The sequence below is a fragment of the Hypanus sabinus genome, chromosome X1 (genome assembly GCF_030144855.1).
Source record: "Hypanus sabinus isolate sHypSab1 chromosome X1, sHypSab1.hap1, whole genome shotgun sequence".
Taxonomy (NCBI): Eukaryota; Metazoa; Chordata; class Chondrichthyes; order Myliobatiformes; family Dasyatidae; genus Hypanus; species Hypanus sabinus.
The window spans coordinates 32,434,518-32,453,102 of NC_082738.1; the positions used below are offsets into that span (position 1 = coordinate 32,434,518).

General features: G+C 46.6%; 1 protein-coding gene across 1 annotated transcript in view; it reads right to left on the minus strand.

Annotated features, from left to right (window-relative positions):
• Positions 1-18,585, minus strand: part of LOC132384773 (low-density lipoprotein receptor-related protein 1-like) — a 337,602-nt gene that overhangs the window by 52,643 nt on the left and 266,374 nt on the right. The window contains 10 exon segments of the mRNA XM_059956253.1: positions 206-334; positions 1,442-1,558; positions 3,038-3,160; positions 4,559-4,711; positions 6,237-6,350; positions 9,723-9,842; positions 11,865-11,993; positions 16,135-16,260; positions 16,728-16,920; positions 17,885-18,089. Of these exon segments, the coding sequence (XP_059812236.1) occupies positions 206-334; positions 1,442-1,558; positions 3,038-3,160; positions 4,559-4,711; positions 6,237-6,350; positions 9,723-9,842; positions 11,865-11,993; positions 16,135-16,260; positions 16,728-16,920; positions 17,885-18,089 (1,409 nt within the window).

An 18,585-nucleotide genomic window follows, 5' to 3' on the forward strand; every position in this document is an offset into this window, starting at 1 on the left:
TCCCGCAGCATGGTACTCCCTCCACCCTACCCCTCCCACAGCACGGCTCTCCCTCCTTACCGCCCCTTCCACAGCACGGCACTCCCTCCTCACCGCCTCTCCCACAGCACGGTGCTCCCTCCTCACTGCCCCTCTCACAGCACGGCGCTCCCTCCTTACTGCCCTTCCCCATTCACTGATGGATCCCTCCCATGGCAATACACACCACAGCCAGCCGTCACACTCTCATCTGCACCATCCGGACAGTCCTTGTCCCCATCGCATTTCCAAGCAGCTGGAACACACATGTGGGATCCCAAGCATTTAATCGAATCCGGTCCACACGTGGCCATCGCTACAGGGGACATCAAGGTAGGGACGTTAACAACCAAAGAGTAGTGGACTCTGCCCAATACATCATGGGCACATCCTTCCCCACCATCAGTTGTATCTACAGGCGTCACTCCTTCCTTTCAACCATTCGGTTTCTGAACCAATCGGCACAACCTTAAACTCTACCTTGGCAATGAAACACAACCAAGCCACAGGCCACAGACCACCTCTTGTACTAACCAGCCAGCTGTCTCTGATAGTGGGTCTGATGTCCTTCTTACGTTTTTTTTATTCACTTTGTAGAACTTATGCTTAATTTTGGTTTTGTGTGTTGCCTGGTTCAACTTGCCTGTGAAGCTGCTGACAAGTTTGTCACTGTACCTGAGCATAGAGTCAAACAGCAAGGAAATGTGCCTTTCAGTTCAACTTGTTAGATTCCCACTTAAACTCATCACGTTTGGTCCGTATTCCCCCCAAACCTTTCCCATCCATGTCCATGCCGAATTGCCTTTTAAATGTTAATGCACCTGCCTCAACCACTTCCTCTGGCAGCTTGTTCCATTTTCCCACCACCCTTGTGGTGAAGAAGTTGTCCCTCATGATCTTATACACCTCTATACGGTCACCTCCCAGTCGCCTACACACCAAGGAATAAAGTCACAACCTGCCCATCCTCTCTCTATGTAACTTAGTCCCTTCAGTCCCCAAAACATCCAAATATAAATCTCCTTTGCACTCTTTCCAGATGAATTGCATCTTTCCTATAGCAGGGCGACTAAAACTGAACACAATGTTCCAAATGCGACTTCACCATCTTGTAAAACTGCAACACAGCATCCCAACTTTAATGCTCTGACAGATGGAGGTCAATGTGCCAAACACCTGTCTACCTGTGACCCCTCAGTCCCCCTGTTCCATCACACTCCCAAGTGTCCCACCATTCATCGCACAAGTCCTACTTCGTGTTTTTTTTTCAAAACGCATCACCTGACAGCTATCCACTAACCACTCCTTCACCATTTAAATCCCAGATGGGACAGTATGGAAGGTGGAGGAGGAGAATGGTGGGTGGCAAATTCCCGGAAATCCGTGGGGGTTAACTCTCTCAGAAGGCCATGTATATACTCACCACAACGTTCATCTTCGTCTGAACCATCGCCACAATCATCTGCACCGTCACAGACCCAACGGCTGGTGATGCACCGGTGATTATTGCATTCAAATTCAGAATAGCGGCAGAACTTATCTGCAGAAGAGAAGGAGGTGTTCCTTATACCCTGCACCCATTAACAGCACAACCCTAATCACCCTCTCAGTACATTGACACTTTGTACAACAATGGTCTTTGTTTCTTGAGCCCAGCACAGAGATGCAGACACAAAGAAGGCATCCCAGGAGTTGAAGGAAGTTCGGCTTGTCAGCAAACACTTTAACAAACTGCCACAGATGTACTGCTGGAAATGTACTGAATGGTTGCATCACGGGCTGGTATGGCAATTTGAATGCGTAGGAACATAATAAACTGCAGAGAGTAGTGGACTCTGCCCAGTACATGACAGGAATATTCATTCCCACCATCCATACTGTTTACAGGAGATGCTGCCAAAAGAAGGCAATGTCCATTGTCAAAGATCCCCAACATTCCATCAAGCAGGAGGTACAGAAACCTGAAGTCCCACACCACCAGGTTCAGGAACAGCTACTTCCCTTCAAACATTTGGTTCCTGAACCAAACAGCAAAACCCTGATCAGCACCTCAGTACAGCAACGCTGTGTTCTCAATGGACTTTGTCTTCTTTTTGTTCTAATTTTCTTTCTTCAACGCCTCTTCTCCCTCACCAGGCAAAATAAACTTGTCATCTCCCTGCCACCTCAAACAACTTTTATCAATGCACCACACAATGTGCCCTCTATGGATGCATCAGGGTTTGGTACGGCAACTGCTCTGCCGTGACCACAAGAAACTGCAGAGAGTTGTGAACACGGCTCAGCACATTAGGAAACCAGCCTCCCCTCCATGGACTCTGTCTACACTTCTCACTGTCACAGTGAAGCAGACAGAATAATCAAAGACCCCACCCACCCTAGACATTCTTTCTCCCCCCCCCCCCCCCCCCCCCATCGGGCAGAAGATACAAAAGCCTGAAAGCACGTTCCACCAGGCTTGAGGACAACTTCTACCCCACTGTTTCCAGACTCTGGAACAGTTCTCCGGTACAATAAGATGAACTCTTCATCTTACAATCTACCTTGTTATGAGCTTGCACCTCATTGCCTGCCTACACTGCACTCTCTCTGTAGCTGTGACACTTTATTCTGTTATTGTTTCCCTTATTCTACCTCAAGGCCAATGATCTGATCTGTGTGAACAGTGCGTAAGACAAGCTTTTCACTGTATCTCAGTATGGGTGGCAGTAAGAAACCAGGTCACGAATTTACCCGAGGAACCTTTCCCATCCATCCAAGTTCTTGCTTGAGGACCTTTGAAAAGAAACAAGACAATCGCCCCTTTTACAGCAGATAGATCATGTGGGGATCCCAAAAAGTGGAGGGCTGACACAACTACAATAATCACTGGACCTGAGGACTGGGACACAGGAGTCAAGAAGATTCTACCCACTGAGCCCCCACACCCCTTCTTCTGCAAACTGACGAAGGAGGAGGGAGGGAGGGTCCGGGACATATACAGAAGCCGGGAGGGAACGGAGAGCAGTTGGACACTTACTACATTGAGTCTCATCCTCTCCCTTCTCGCAGTCCTGCTCCATGTCACAGACCCAGCTGGAGGGAATGCAGCGGCCACTCTGACAACCATAGTAATTGGTGTTACACTTGGAACTCCGCGGGTCTGCAAGTGGGTAAACAGCAGCACGTTAATCTCACAGAAACCCCCATTCAAAACCAGGGGAACAGGCCCTTTGGCCTAGTTTGTTCACGCAAGTTCCCATCTAAGCCAGTCCCATTAGGCTATATCCCTCCACGTTTTCCAATCTTGTACCTGTCCAATTGCCTCAACCTCTTCCTCTGGCAACTCGTTCCACATACAGAGCACCCTTTGGGTGAAAAAGTTGCCCCTCTGATCCCTATTACATCTTTCCCCTCTCAACCTGTTCCCTCTGGTTCATGATTCCCCAACCCTAGGGGAAATGACTCCAGCTGTGCCCCTCATGGATTGTACACCTCTGTAAGGTCACCCCTCCATCTCCTGTGATCCAATGAATGAAGTCCCAACTTGCCCAACCTCTGTCGAGTCTCAGCACTCTTTCCAGTATAATGGCATCCCTTCCTACAGCACGGTGACCAAACCTGACCACAATACTCTACCTGCATTTTCAACAACTGCAACATAAGCTCCCGATTTCTATACTCAGTGCCCTGACTGATGAAGGCCAGCGTGCCTTCTTCACCACCCTGTATACCAGACCACTACCACAGTATTGTGTATACTATTATAGGCAAGTTGTCATTCAGACGGGAAGAGCAGGGCTTGCCAGAATGTTCCCAGGACTTGAGGGCTTTAGTTATAGGGTGAGGACTTTATTCCTTCGAGCCTAAGAGACTGGGCTAGATTGAATGGAGGTGTATGATACCATGATAGACACATAGTCTTTTCCCGGGGTTGGGGAATCAAGAACTAGAGGGCACAGGTTTAAGCGAGAGGGGAGAGATTTAATCGGAACATGAGAGACAATGTTCACAATTTCCTGCACCATTTAAACCCTCTGGGACCCTGTTTCTTCCACCCTTTATACTCACTGGGGCCTGGTTTCCCATTCCCACTGAAGTCCTGTTTCCTGCTCCCTTTAAACCCACCAGACCTCACTTCCCACATCCTTTAAACCTTCTGGCGTCCCATTTCCGACACCCTTTAAATCCTCCAGGGTCTCTCACTTCCCACTCCCTTTAAACCCTCCAGGGTCCCATTTCCAGCTCCTTTTATACCCTGCAGGGTCCGTATTTCCCACTCCCTTTAAGCCCACTGTACCTCACTTCCCACTCCCTTTAAACTCTCCGGGGTCCCATTTCCCACTCCCTCTAAACCCTGCAGGGTCCGTTTCCCGCTCCCTTTAAACCCTGCTCCACTAAAGCTCAGAAGCTGCCTGGGTGGCTGTACTCTCTCTAGCAGCCTTGAGGCAGTACAAAGGGAAGGTATCTCACACCCACCTTCAAGAGGGGTATGCCAAGAAAAAGCAGTTGGTACTGCTCTGATCAGGCAGTGAAGAACTCGGAGATACAAGCTGCTTACCTGGGCAGTTTTGCTCATCTGAGTAATCCCCACAGTCGTTCGAGCCGTCACATTTCCAGGCAGGCAGGTAGCAGAGGGTGGTGGCTGGGCACTTGATGAACGAGTCAGCCTTCACCCCAAGTTTGAAGTAGTGAACACAGTCTGTGACTGTCGCTGTGTCAGGTTAGGGAGAAGGAGATGAGAGGAAGGTGGGGAGGGAGGAGGGGAGAAAGGGATGTGAGAGATTGGTGACAGAGAGGGAGGAAACACAAGTTTAATGCTTAAAATCTTCTGCATTACATTAAGAAAAGTAACCTTGCATACACACACACCATTTAATATTCACATTTATAGGAAAGGACCCTTCAGCCCAACCAGAATCTCTTAACCAGAGATGGATGTGCAGAGAATGAAGAATATGGACATTGTGTAGGCAGAAGGGATTAGTTTAAATTAAGTGTTTAATTACAGGTTGAGCACCCCTTATGCAAAATGCTTGGGGTTGGAAGTGCTTTGGATTTTGGAATATTTGAGATAGCTTGGGGATGGGACCCAAGTGTAAACACAAAATCCATTTTGTACATAGACTCTGAAGATAGTTTTATGTAATAGACTTACTAATTTTGTGCATGAAACAATAACAGGCACATTAGAGGTAAGCTATCAGCTGCCCAGGTGGACCGTCAGTGGCTGCTTGGCATCAACATCATTCCCAACTCTGAATTTATGTACTACTGGTGAGCAGTCTTTCTCTTTATCACACATTACAGTAAAAATTATTACATACCATTATTATAATGAAAAAATAATGTGTGCAGGGTGGCAAAAGCCGCATAACAGTATCGAGAGATCAGTTGAATCAGCCGTTGTACAACAATATCTTCAGTCTCCACCTACCATGCCATGTTTTCATTAAAATACTGTATTTGTACTTCACTTTTTTATGCTTTATGCAAGATATAAAAACAAGAAGATTGAATTTGATTAGGGGTAAATTGCAGGCCCCACTTGGGGTATGTGAGATCACTTCTCAGAACTGTATGTGATGCGTAGAAACCTGCACATCGCCTGGGAACCTTTCTAGCGCCTTGTGAAATTTTCTACTTGTGGTATATGTCAGCGCTCAAAAAAACTTCAAATTCCAGAGATTTTCAGATAAGGGGGAATGCTCAACCTGTAGGTTAGCACAGACAAGGTGCTGCGACGGGCCTATTCCATGCGGTTCTATTTTCTATGTAAACACATCTCGGTCACACTGCAGTGCCACTACAGGCCAGTGGATGGTGCCGCTGCTCCTGTAGGAGGCCTGCAGGCTCAAAGCTCCCTAAAACACAACCCCAACCCTGGGGTAAAAGACAGTGTGCATTGCATTCACCATATCTACACCCCTCAGTCCTGCACACTCCTTGCCACCATCCCCTCGGCTGAAAGCATGTACCACCAGGCTCAAGGACTGCTTCTAACCCACTGTTGTAAGGTCGATTGATTGATTGCAATGATTTGATCTGTAGGAGCAGTATAGAAGACAACTTTTTCACTGTACATCGGTACGTGTGACAATAGTAAACCTATTCCAATTCTCTTCTCACAGCATCTGCCACAGTGCAGCTCTCCCACCCTACTGAACCTTGTGCAATACCCCCTCCTCACCATCCCTTCAGCAGCCTCCAGTGCAGATAGGGAGTTTGGAATCACTTACAGCAGTTCATCTCGTCCGAGGCATCAGGACAGTCTACAACCTGGTTACACCGGGTTGAGTTTCCCACACAGGTTCCGTCTCGGCACCGCAATTCTTCCAACGTGCACGTCGTCTCTGCAATAGGTTTAGCAAGTTTAAAGTTACAGTCTTACACACCCAGGGTATAACTAACATGAAAATCAGCCCCTTGCAGCAGTACACACAAACATAATTCACATGAACTTTAATTACACATATTTAAAGTTTAGTTAATTACATAAAACAGATCTAACAAAGTCTGTGCAAGTGGAGGGAAGTGTGGATCCTGCAGTAGGATGAAGTTTTTCAGGTCGGTTCAAGGACCGGAAAGCAGTAGGGAAGAGGCTGTTGTTGAAAGAATCATAAAATTCTACAGCTCAGAGATAGAACTTTCAGCCCCACTAGTCCATGCCAGCCTGGACTTCGACCTAGTCCCATCTACTTTTTCCTGAACTATAACCGTCTGTACCTTTCCTATTCACTTACCTATCTAAACTTCTCTTAAATGTTAAACTGAACCCTCATTTGCCACTTCCACTGGCAGCTCATTCCACACTCTTGTCATCCTCTGAGTGAAGAGGTTTCCCCTCAGATTCTCCTTAAATATTTCACCTTTCACCCTAAACTCTAGTTCTAGTCTCACCCAACCTGAGGGACAAAGGCCTGCGTGTATTCACTCTGTCTATACCCCTCATAATTTTTTATAGATCTTCCCTCACTCTCCTGTGCTCCAGGGAATAAAGTCCTAACCTAATCAACCTTTCCCTGTAGCTCAGGTCCTCAAGTCCTGGCAACATCCTTGTAAATTTTCTCTGCACTCTTTCAATCTTATTGACAACCTTCCTGTAGGTAGGTGACCAGAACTGCACACAAAACTCCAAATTTGGCTTCACGAAAGATTTATATGACCTTAACAAAACATCTTAACTGTTGTACTCAATACTTTTGACTTCTGCTAAGCCAATGTTGGATTATTTCATTCAGAATGCTAACCAACTTAATGAATTAGACCAGCCTCCAATATGGGACTGAGAATATTTTATTCAGAAGCACACACAAAGTAGTGGAGGAACTCAGTGGGCTGGCAGTGTCCGTGGAACGAAATAAACAGTTGACAGTTTGGGTCAAGACTTTTCATCTGGACTGGAGGGGAGATAGCTGGTATGAAGAGATGAGGGGTGGGGGAAAGGGGAGGTGCAACAGCTGGCAGGTGGTGGGTGCAGAAACACACCCAAAGCACAGGAGGAACACAGTAGGTCAGGTAGCATTTATGGGAAAATGAAGAGTCACCATGCTGAAACCCTTTATCAAGAACTGGAAATGGGGGGGGGGGGGGAACAGAAGGTGGGTTGGAGCATAAGCTGGCAGGTAATGGGTGAATCCAAGTAAGGAGGAAAATAAGGTGTATGGGGGAGGGGGGAGTGAGAATGATGTATTAAGGTGGATGTATGATACCATGATAGACACATAGTCTTTTCCCAGGGTTGGGGAATCAAGAACTAGAGGGGACAGGTTTAAGTGAAAGGGGAGAGATTTAATCAGAAACTGAGAGACAACGTTCACAATTTCCTGCACCATTTAAAACCTCTGGGACCCCGTTTCTTCCACCCTTTATACTCACTGGGGCCTGGTTTCCCATTCCCACTGAAGTCCTGTTTCCTGCTCACTTTAAACCCACCAGACCTCACTTCCCACATCCTTTAAACCTTCTGGCGTCCCATTTCCGACACCCTTTAAACCCTCCAGGGTCTCTCACTTCCCACTCCCTTTAAACCCTCCAGGGTCCCATTTCCAGCACCTTTTAGACCCTGCAGGGTCCGTATTTCCCACTCCCCTTAAACCAGGGGTTCCCAACCTGGGGTGCGACAAAGAGTGGCTTGTGTCCTTGAGTCACGTGTCATCACTCAGCCAGCTGCCAGTGTGCTTTGAGAAGTCGTAGTAACGTTTGTCCCAAGCACACTCCAGTCTCCCGCTGCCCAAGTCGAGAGAGGCGTAAACTCACTCCAATCTCCCGCTGCCCGAGTCAGCGTTGAGGATTCTCATCAGTGTTACCTGGGAAGTTACATCTCAGAGTTGAGGAGTCTCATCAATGTTAGCTAGAAGGTTACATCTCAGAGTTAAAAATCATCTCCTTCTTTTTGACATGATGAAGGGTTAAGGGTAAAGAGAAAAATATGAGCTAATATGAGAAAAACTATCTGACTAAGTCAGGGATAACCACTTTACTCAATCAGAACACCTATAGCAAAGTATCGCGAGAAATACACTTCCAAATATTATATTACGATATTATCTGCGGTTACGCCAAGATAAGTCATCAGGTGGAAATGCTACAGGGACACAATGCAACTTATTAGGCTACTCTCTACTGAATTTGCACACCTATTTCTGATGATTACTGGAGATATGAACTCCCATCACATGATTCAAAGTCCTTGGTGCTAACCACGATACCTCCTCAACTAACACAATTCAAAATTATCAACAATTCAAGGAAAAAACCTTCTAAGAGAAAAAAAACCTTTGAAATTCAAAAACTTCTCTAATGCATTGAGACAAATACGAATGAATGACTTCAGCTGCTTTTTATCAAAATACAGCTTTTTAAAATTTTATAATTGAATAATTTATCTACTGTCTGCGGGTTTGGTTTTAACGCGAAGTCATTACTCGATGGTTGATTCGGGATGTATAAAGATTTTGTCATTATGAGATGATTTTTAACTCTGAGATGTAACCTTCTAGCTAACATTGATGACACTCAACTCTGAGGTGGAACTTCCCAGGTAACACTGATGAGAATCCTCAATGCTGACTTGGGCAGCAGGAGATTGGAGTGAATTTATGTCTCTCTCAACTTGGGCAGCAAGAGACTGGAATGTGCTTGGGACAAACATTACTACCATTTCTCAAGGCACACTGGCAGCTGGCTGAGTGATGACTCGTGACTCGTCACTCAAGGATACAAGCCACTCTTTGTCGCACCCCCTGAAATTCCATCTCGCACCCCCTGGGGGTGCAGGCACCCCAAGTTGGGAACCTCTGCTTTAAGTCCACTGGACCTTATTCTCACTCCCTTTAAATCCACTGTACCTCACTTCCCACTCCCTTTAAACCCTCCAGGGTCCCACTTCCAGCTCCTTTTATACCCTGCAGGGTCCGTATTTCCCACTCCCTTTAAATCCACTGTACCTCACTTCCCACTCCCTTTAAACCCTCTGGGGTCCCATTTCCCGCTCCCTCTAAACCCTGCAGGGTCCCTGTTTCCCGATCCCTTCAAGTCCACTGGAACCACCCCTCTCTCAGTGCTCCCTTCTCAACATGCCCTACCCACAGTGTGACGCTCCCTCCTCACCGCCGCTCCCATGACGCTCCCTCTATGCTGCCCCTCAGAGCACGGCTCACCAGCCTCAGCGCACCACCCCCCTTGACCATCCCTCCTCTCGCTCCCTTGAACTGGAAACTCACTGTTGCAGAAGGCTTCGTCAGAATTATCACCACACTCGTCCACACCATTGCACCAGTTTCCAACAGGGACACACCGTCCATTCAAGCAGCGCCTGTAGCCCTTCTTACACTTGCGGTTGCCTGAAAGACACAGAATCACTGACTGCATGGGGTAAGGTCAAGCAAATTTGGTATGACAACAGCCTTCCCTCAACATTAGTAGAACAAAAGAGCTGGTCATTAACTTCAGAAAGGAGTGCAGTGTTGAGGTTGGGAGGGTTGACATCTTCAGATTCCTTGAAGTGAACATCACAAGTAGCCTGTCCTGGTCCAGCCATGTTGAGATCGTGACTAAGAAGCTTCACTAGCATCTTTACTGCCTCAGGAGGCTAAAGGAATATGGCATATCCCTGTTGACCATTACTAATTTTTATTGATGCACCACAGAAAGCACCCCACACAGATACATCACGGCTTGGTAAGGCAACTGCTCTGCATGTGACCACAAAAACATGCAGAGAGTTGTGAACACAGCTCAACACATCACAGAAACCAGCCTCCCCTCCATGGACTCTGTCTACACTTCTCACTGTCTCAGTGAAGCAGACAGAATAACCAAAGATCCCTCTCACCCCGGACATTCTCTCTTCTACCCCTCTCCCATCAAGCAGAAAATACAAAAGCCTGAAAGCATGTAACCACCAGGCTCAAGGTCAGCTTTTCTCGTCTTCTACCTCAATGTACTGATGCAATGAAATGATCTGTATGGGTGGCATGCAAAACAAAGTTTTTCTCTAAACCTCAGTATACGTGATGATAATAATAAACCAATTTACAAAACCCATTCAACCTCTGCTGGTCAGAGATGCTAACAGTCTGGATGAGAACATAGGAGGTCACGGTTTACTGCGCTTGTGGACAGTGAAAAAGACTGTTCATGGTTTCAAAGGTGATGTAGGTCAACTTGGGAAATGGGCCAAAGAACAGCAGGGGAATTTAACTCAGTAGATGTTCACTTCAGCAAGGGCCTTCAGATGGTCCCATATGTCTGGAGGGATAGGTCTCATGGAACATGGCAGAGCTAGTTAGTTTAATTCATACTTGCCTTGGAGGTAGGAAGCAAAAGATGGTGGTCAAAGGTTGTTTCTTAGAACAGAACTGGTAACTAGTGGTGTGCTGCAGGGGTCAGGGGTCAGTGTTGGGACCCTTCTTACTTGTTATTTTTATAAATAATATAGAAGTGAATGTACAAGGCTTGATCAATAAATTTGCAGATGACATGAAGATAGATTTGGTTAATAATGAGGAAGTTTATTGTAGATTACAGGGGGTTTTGAACAGTTAGGGAAGTGGCCTGAGGAATGGCAAATGGATTTCAGTATAGATATTGAGCTGATAAACTTTAGAAGGTCAAACCAGCGTAGGAATTATTCTATACACAGTTGGGAACTATGGAGCATAATGGATCAAAGGGACCTTGGAGTACAAATGCATAATTCATTAAAATTTGCATCACAGGCAGAAAGGGTGGTGAAAACGATGTTTGATGCACTAGCCTTCATCAGTCAGGGCATTGAATGGTGGGACAAATGTATAAATCATTGGTGAAGCCGCACTGGAGTACTGTGTACTTACTGGTTTAGCCACCCTGTTATAGAAAAGATGTGGTTAAACTGGAAAGAGTACAGAGGAGATTTAAGAGGATATCGCCAAGACTAGAGGGCTTGAGTTATGGGAACATAGAAAAATGAAGGACAATCTTATAGAAATGTTTAAAATTATAAGAGGCCTAGATAAGGTGTACAGTACTAGATCTTTCCTCAGGGGAGTCCAAAGCCAGGGAGCATAAACCAGTGTTTAGGATGAGAGGGGAAAGGATTTAAAAGGGACCTGAGAGGTACCTTTTCTGCCTGGAGGGTGGTCCGTATTGGAATGAGCTGGCAGAGGAAGGGGCTGAGGTAGGTACATTAACAACATTTAAAAGACACTTGGACAGGTACTTGGATAGGAAAGGTTCAAAGGGATATGGGCAAGCATAGGCAAACAGGCTATAGATAGGAACATACATAGGGTTAGATGAGAATCTGGAACAATATGGACATGTTGGGCTGAACTGTGCCACACTGCACAACTCTGTTGCAGATGGCTCACGAGGCAACTTACTGCAGAACGATGGCTTCTCGTCAGATCTGTCCTTGCAATGAGCCACTCCATCGCAGGTTAGAATGTAGTTGACACAGTCCCCATTACCACACTCAAACTCGCTGTAGAGGTTGCAACTGGAATTGGGAGCTGGAAGACAGGAAGGGAAGCTGGAGATGAGGATGGAAAGAACAGGAGCACACCAGCTTAAGTCCCACACCTCCAGGTTCAGGAACAGCTATATTTCCCTTTAATCATTCAGTTCCTGAACCAACTGGCACAACCCTGATCACCACCTCAGTACAGAAACACTGTGATCACTTTGCACTACAATGGATTTCATTTTTGTTCTAATTGTGCTTTTTTGTAAAAATTAAGTATAACTTATGTATTTCTTGCGAAAGTTACTTATTTATTGCTATGATGCTGCTGAAGGTAAGCTTTTCATTGCACCTTATTCATGTGACTGCCACTATGTGCCCATGAGGAAGTCTGGTACGACAATTCAAATGCACAGGAACATAAGAAGCTGCAAGAGAGTAGTGGACTCTACCCAATATATCACGGGCACTTCCCTCCCCACCAAAGGAGGCAAAGGAGGGTACAAGCTATAAAGGAGAGGTTGGAAAAACTTGGGCTGTTTTCTGTGGAGAGGTGGCAGTTGAGGGGAGATTTATAAAATTATGGGAGGCATATATAGGATGAAGAGTATCTCTGGAATCTCTTTTTTTTCTTCCAGGGGGTAAAATTCTCTAGAGGACAGTGCACTTAAGGTGCGAGGAGAAAAGCTGAAAGTGATATGTGGGGGGGGGGGGGGGGAGGGGGATTTTCTTTTCCCATACAGACGGGTGGGTATCTGGAATGCGCTGCCAGGGTTGGTGGTGGAGGCAGATAACGGTAAAGGGGTACTAACACAGGCACATGAATGTGCAGGGAATGGAGGGATATGGATTACATGGAGGCAGAGAGATTTAAGTGGGCACACTGATAGCTGCAACATTGAGGGCCGAAGGGACTGCTCCTGCACTGTCCTGTCAAACCCATCCTGATTTGATTTCCCAAAGAGCACAACCTCACATTTGGGTGCAAGGTGAAGTTGAGGCAGATTCCAGGCAGAATTGAGGCCCAATCACCTAAACTGATGTCTGATCGATCTAAGTGCCAGGCCAATATGGAAAGCTCAGTTAAAGACTGAAACATGGCAGCAGGGTCCACATCCAGAGCAACAGGGCCCAGGTCCAAGAATAAAGAACGACCCGATGTTTGGACGATTTAACGCTAGGCCAAATGGATTAAAAAGGCAAGCTGTCAGGAAGGATCACAGAGAAGGGTTGGGCCAGTTCTGCTCACTGCTCTGTTACGCTTACTCAGCTTTGCACTGAAATGAGGCTGAAGCTGTGGCCTACTCTGGCTGCTCCGGGCTTTGTCTATGGACTCATTTTTGCTCTGAATCCTACTCCCTTACTTTTATTGTTTATGTTCTTTTTTTCATGGGTTCTTGTGGTTGCCTGTAAGAAGGCAAATCTTAGGTTGTTCTTTGATAATAAACATACTTTGAACTTGTTGAGTGTAAGTCTCTGACAATTCTAAGACTCATCCTTGTCATTAAGCAGTCTAAGAATTTCAGTCCACACCCTCTTTCTTTGAAACTCTGCAGAATGCAGTCTCTGTTCCCTCATCGCCCCTTAAATGAGATTCTCCCACAGCAGGCCTTTTGTGGATCTGAGATGGTCCAGTCCAGTCCTAACATGTCCTGCCATCCAGCAACACATTCATTCTCACCATTTCCAACTTATTAAGACTAAAACATCAGACAGCATCGGGCCATTCAGCCCATCGAGTCTGCTTTGCCATTCCATCAAGGATGATTTATTATCCCTCTCAACTCCATTCTCCTGCCTTCTCTCTGTAACCTTTGATGACCTACCTTATCAAAAACCTATCAACCTCTGTTTAAATATACCCAAATGATTTGGCCTCCACAATCGTCTATGGCAATGAATTCCACAGATACACCACCCTCTGGCTAAAGAAACTCCTCCTCATCTCTGTTCTAAATGCATGTCCTTCTATTCTGAGGCTATGTCCTCTAGTGACTCTCCCACTATAGGAAACATCCTCTCCTCATTCACTCTATCTAGGGCTTTCAATATTGGTAGGTTTCAACGAGACTCATTCTCAATTCTTCTAAACTCCAGTGAGCAAAGGTCCTGAACCATCAAACACTCCTTATCCCTGGAATCGGTGAGTTCTCTCACAAGGAATGGTCAGATAGCCTGGGATGTACCCCATGGGGTCATTCCCAGGATCATTCGTGTAAACCTCCTATGGACCCTCTCCAATGCCAGCACGTCCTTTCTTAGACAAGGGGCCCAGAACTGCTCACAATACTCCAAATGCAGTCTGACAAATGCCTTATAAAGCCTCAGCACTACATCCTTGTTTTTTAATTCTAGTCCTCTCAAAATGAATGTTAACATTGCATTTACCTTCCTCAACACCAACTCAACCTGCAAGTTAACATTTAGGGAATCCTGCACAAGAACTCCCAAGTCCCTTTGCACTTCTGATTTTTGAATCTGCTATCCATTTAGAAAATAGTCCTTCTACCAAAGTGCATGACCATACGCTTACTGACATTGTATTCCATCTCTCACTTCTTTACCCATTCTCCTAACCTGTCCAAGTCTTTCTGCAGACTCCCTGCTTCCTCACTACCTGCCCCTTCGTTAATCTTTGTATCACCCACAAACCTGTCAACAAAGCCATGAATTCTGTTGTTCAGATCGTTAACATATAACATGAAAAGTAGACGACGCAACTTAGCGTGCTTCACAAATGTGGTCTCACCAGCTTTCCCACTCGAGTCTGGTAAAACTTCTTTGAACTGCTCCCAAAACAGCAATATCCTTGCTTGAACAAGGAGACCAGCACAAAGTCAGGTGCACAAGTCCATGTGTGCACAGGGTGCGATTAAAAAACTTAACTTGCAGCAGCATCAGATACACAACATTCACAAGGAAAAGATGAATTACACATAAATTACACAGGTTATTTCCAGATATGGGTCCTGTAAGCCTTCTGCAAACTGCTCCCAACACATCAATGTCCTTTCCTGAAAGAGAGGATACTGTCCACACCACCACAGGTGTGGTCCCACTAACCAGTCCATCAAATGAAGGTGGATGGAGGGAGGCCCAGAGCTCAAGGACCCAGGAGGAGTCAAGGAGAGAGAAGGAAAAGAGGGAGGAGAGAGAGAGAGAAAAATAGAGGAAAGAGAGAAAGGAGAGGAAAGATAGCAGAGAGAGAGAGAGAGAGAGAGAGAGAGAAAGAGAAGGAAGGAAAGGAAAGAAGGGAGGGAAGATAGGGGGAGAGAGGGAGAGTGAGGGGAGGAGAAAGAGGAGGAGGAGAGTGCGAAGGAGGAGGACAGAGGGTGTGAGGGGAGGGAAGAGGAAGAGTGGGGGAGAGGGGAGAGAGAGTGAGGGAGAGGACGGAGAGAGCAAGAGAGAAAAGGGGAGAGAGAGAAAAGGGGGAGGAGGCAGCGAGGGAGGTGGAGAAAATGTCGGGAGAGGGGACAAAGTGAGTGGGAGAGGGAGAGTGAGGGGTATTGCAAAGAGTGTGAGTGAGGAGAGAGAGGGGAGGAGCAGGAAAGGCAAGTGGGGAAGGGGAGGGGAAGAGAGAGGGCGAGGTGTAGAGCGGAGAGGGGGGTTCACCAAAATGGGGAGGGTTGTGTGGGGCAAGAGAGGGTTACAAAGACAGAAAGATGTTTATGGAGGACATAGGGTATCATATTGACATGCCTCCCATCAGCGGGAAGAGGGGGTTTAAAGGGTGTGGGGAACAGGGTCCCAGTGGGTTTAAAGGGAGAGAAATTAGGTCTGTTGCATTTAGAGAGAAACGGGGACCACTGGGTTTAAAGGGAGAGAGAAATGGGGTCTGTTAGGTTTAAAGAGAGAGTGAAAAACGGGGTCCACTGGGTTTAAAGTGAGAGAAAAACGGCATTCATTTGGCTTAAAAGAGAAAAAAACAGGGTCCGTTGGGTTTAAAGAAAGAGAGAAATGGGGTCCCTTGGGTTTAAAGTGAGAGAGACAAGAGGTCCACTGAATTTAAAGAGAGAAAGAAACGATACTGTTGGATTTAAAGACAGAGAGAAACAGAGTCCAGTGGGTTTAAAGGGAGAGAGAAATAGGGTCCGTTGGATTTAAGGTGAGAGAGAGAAGCATTTAAAGAGTTTAGGAAATGACACCCCAGTAGAGTTAAAGAGAGTGGGAAGGGGGACAGTGGAGCTCACCACTGCAAGTGAAGTCATTCAAGAGGGTCCGATCACCACGGCAAGCACACTTGACCCGTCCCTCTGCCGTGAGAAGGCACAGATCCTGGCAGCCTCCGTTGAAGACCTTACACGGTGACAGGTTGCCTGCGGAGAGAGAGGAAAGACATAAATAAATCATCATGAACCACTGCTGACAGACTTGTGAACCAATCACATCCCCTTTCCTGTGGGTCTACCACACTCCAAAACCCTTACATCATCGAAAAAGTCCCATCAGCTCATCTTGTGTGTGCTAATACCTACACACCCGGACAATTTCTCTTCTCCTCCATCCTATCCGATAGATGATACTAAACTCTGAAAGCACATACCACCAGGCTCAAGGACTGCTTCTACCACACTGTTATAAAGACTACTGAACAGGCCCCAGCACAATAATATGAGCTCTTGACTTCACAATCTACCTCATCATGGCCCTTGCACTTTATTGTCTGCCTGCACTACACTGTATAGTGATCTGATTTATTTGAATCATATGCAAGACAAAAATAAACCAATTTACATTTGAACTGACCACTGGGCAAGGTGAGATCCCCCTGCCCTTCACTCACAGTTGTTGGTGTCATTTGCCACAGCGACAATTCCCATGGGTTGCTGGGGGATGTCTGCCCTCAGGACACGGAGATCTCCACCAGTGTACTTGTCAGCACGCAGCACTGCTCTGCGCACCCAGTCTGTCCAGAAGATGAAATTGCCATACACTGCCAGGCCGAAGGAATGGACCGGTTCAGACTTCAGGATCACCTGGGGGGGTGGGGAGGGAGAAAAGACAGAGGCAGTAAATTAGCATGCAGGCAGGGATACAAGCACGTGCACACAGGTGCACAAAAATATGCTTTTGAATGTGCACACACACACATACAGACAAATGTAGAGAGGGGGAAGAGAGGAGAAGGAGAGAGAGACTCACACAGAGACTGACACAGAAACAGGGAGAGACAAGAACACAGACACACAGGTATTGCAATTCAAATGTGCAGGAACATGAAAAGCTGTACACAGCAGAGGAGTCTATCCGGACACACTGCACCCACACATAAACCAACCGGCCATAATCACTACTGTGACTACTTCACACTAAAATGGACTTTCACTTTGTTCCATTTGTATTCTATCTTGTAAAAATTGTCTATTGTTTGTTTAATCTATGTTTCTTTGTGAATGTTGTGTTTCTGATGCTCTGTGCCTGTGATGCTGCTGTAGGTAAGTTTTTCATTGCACCTGTACACACAGGGACTTGTACAGGTGACAATAAATTCAACTCTGACTCATGAGCACCCGTGACATGTCCTTGAGCATCCAACAGTATAGTCGAGTTTGACACCGAAAAACAGACTTGTGTGATGCACACAGATGCACTCACGAAGACATGCATACACACACTTCCACAAATTTCAGAATGCAGAGAGTACTTTCAGCCTTATTAGATTCATGCCAACCCATCTACACTGATAATGCAGCATTACCTAATATTCTCATCAACTGCCCGCACCCACAACCGATGAAGCCACAACCAGAGCATTTGTGGGAAACCCACATAGTCACAGGAAAAATCTGCAGACCCCACACACACAGTGACAGAGGTCAGGATCAAACCCAGAGGAGGTAGTGAATGTAGGAGGAGGGGGAGGGAATGGGGGTGGAGAGAGGAGAAGGGAGACAGGAAGGTGGGTGAGGGGCTGGAGAGGAGAGTGATGGAGACACCTACCTTCCTATTGGAGCCGTCATACTCGCATCGCTCAATCTTGTCAAGTGTAGCATCAGAGAAGTAGAGTTTCTCAGATGGGTGGTCAATGGCGAGGCCATTGGGGGTGCGGATGTCCGTGCCAATGATGACTGATACACTGGCGCCACTGAGTGTGGCTCTCATAATGCTAGGGTACTGCTCATTCCAGTTCGTCCAGAACATCAGGCTGGGGTTGGGGAGAGAGATGGTGTAGAGAGGGGGTGTAGTTAAGTGGGAGAGAAGGGGGAATAAGAGAGACGGGGTAAGAAAGAGAGGGGACAAGGGGAAGAGTTGGGGGAAAGAGAGGGTGAGAGCAAGGGAAAAAAGGAAGAAGGGGGAGAGAGAGAGAGATGAACCGAGGGGAGAAGAGGAGAAAGGGAGTGGAGAGAGAAAGTGGTTGAGAAACCTGTTAACAGCTGTCCCAGTAACCTCAGCCTTCCAGAGCAGAATGAACAACATCCCTATTCACAGCCCACTTGAAAACAAAAATGGAGTGAGGACTGGAACGACCTCAACCTCAATACAGGGAGGTGCAGGCTGGAGAATATCCAAAGCATGCTCACCAGCCCCCACTCCCTCGACATCAAGACATTGGTGGTCTGAAGCTCAACCCTCTAATCCAACCCTAACTCCTGAAGGGTCTCTCCCCACCCATTCATCTACTCATAACCCCATGACCTTGA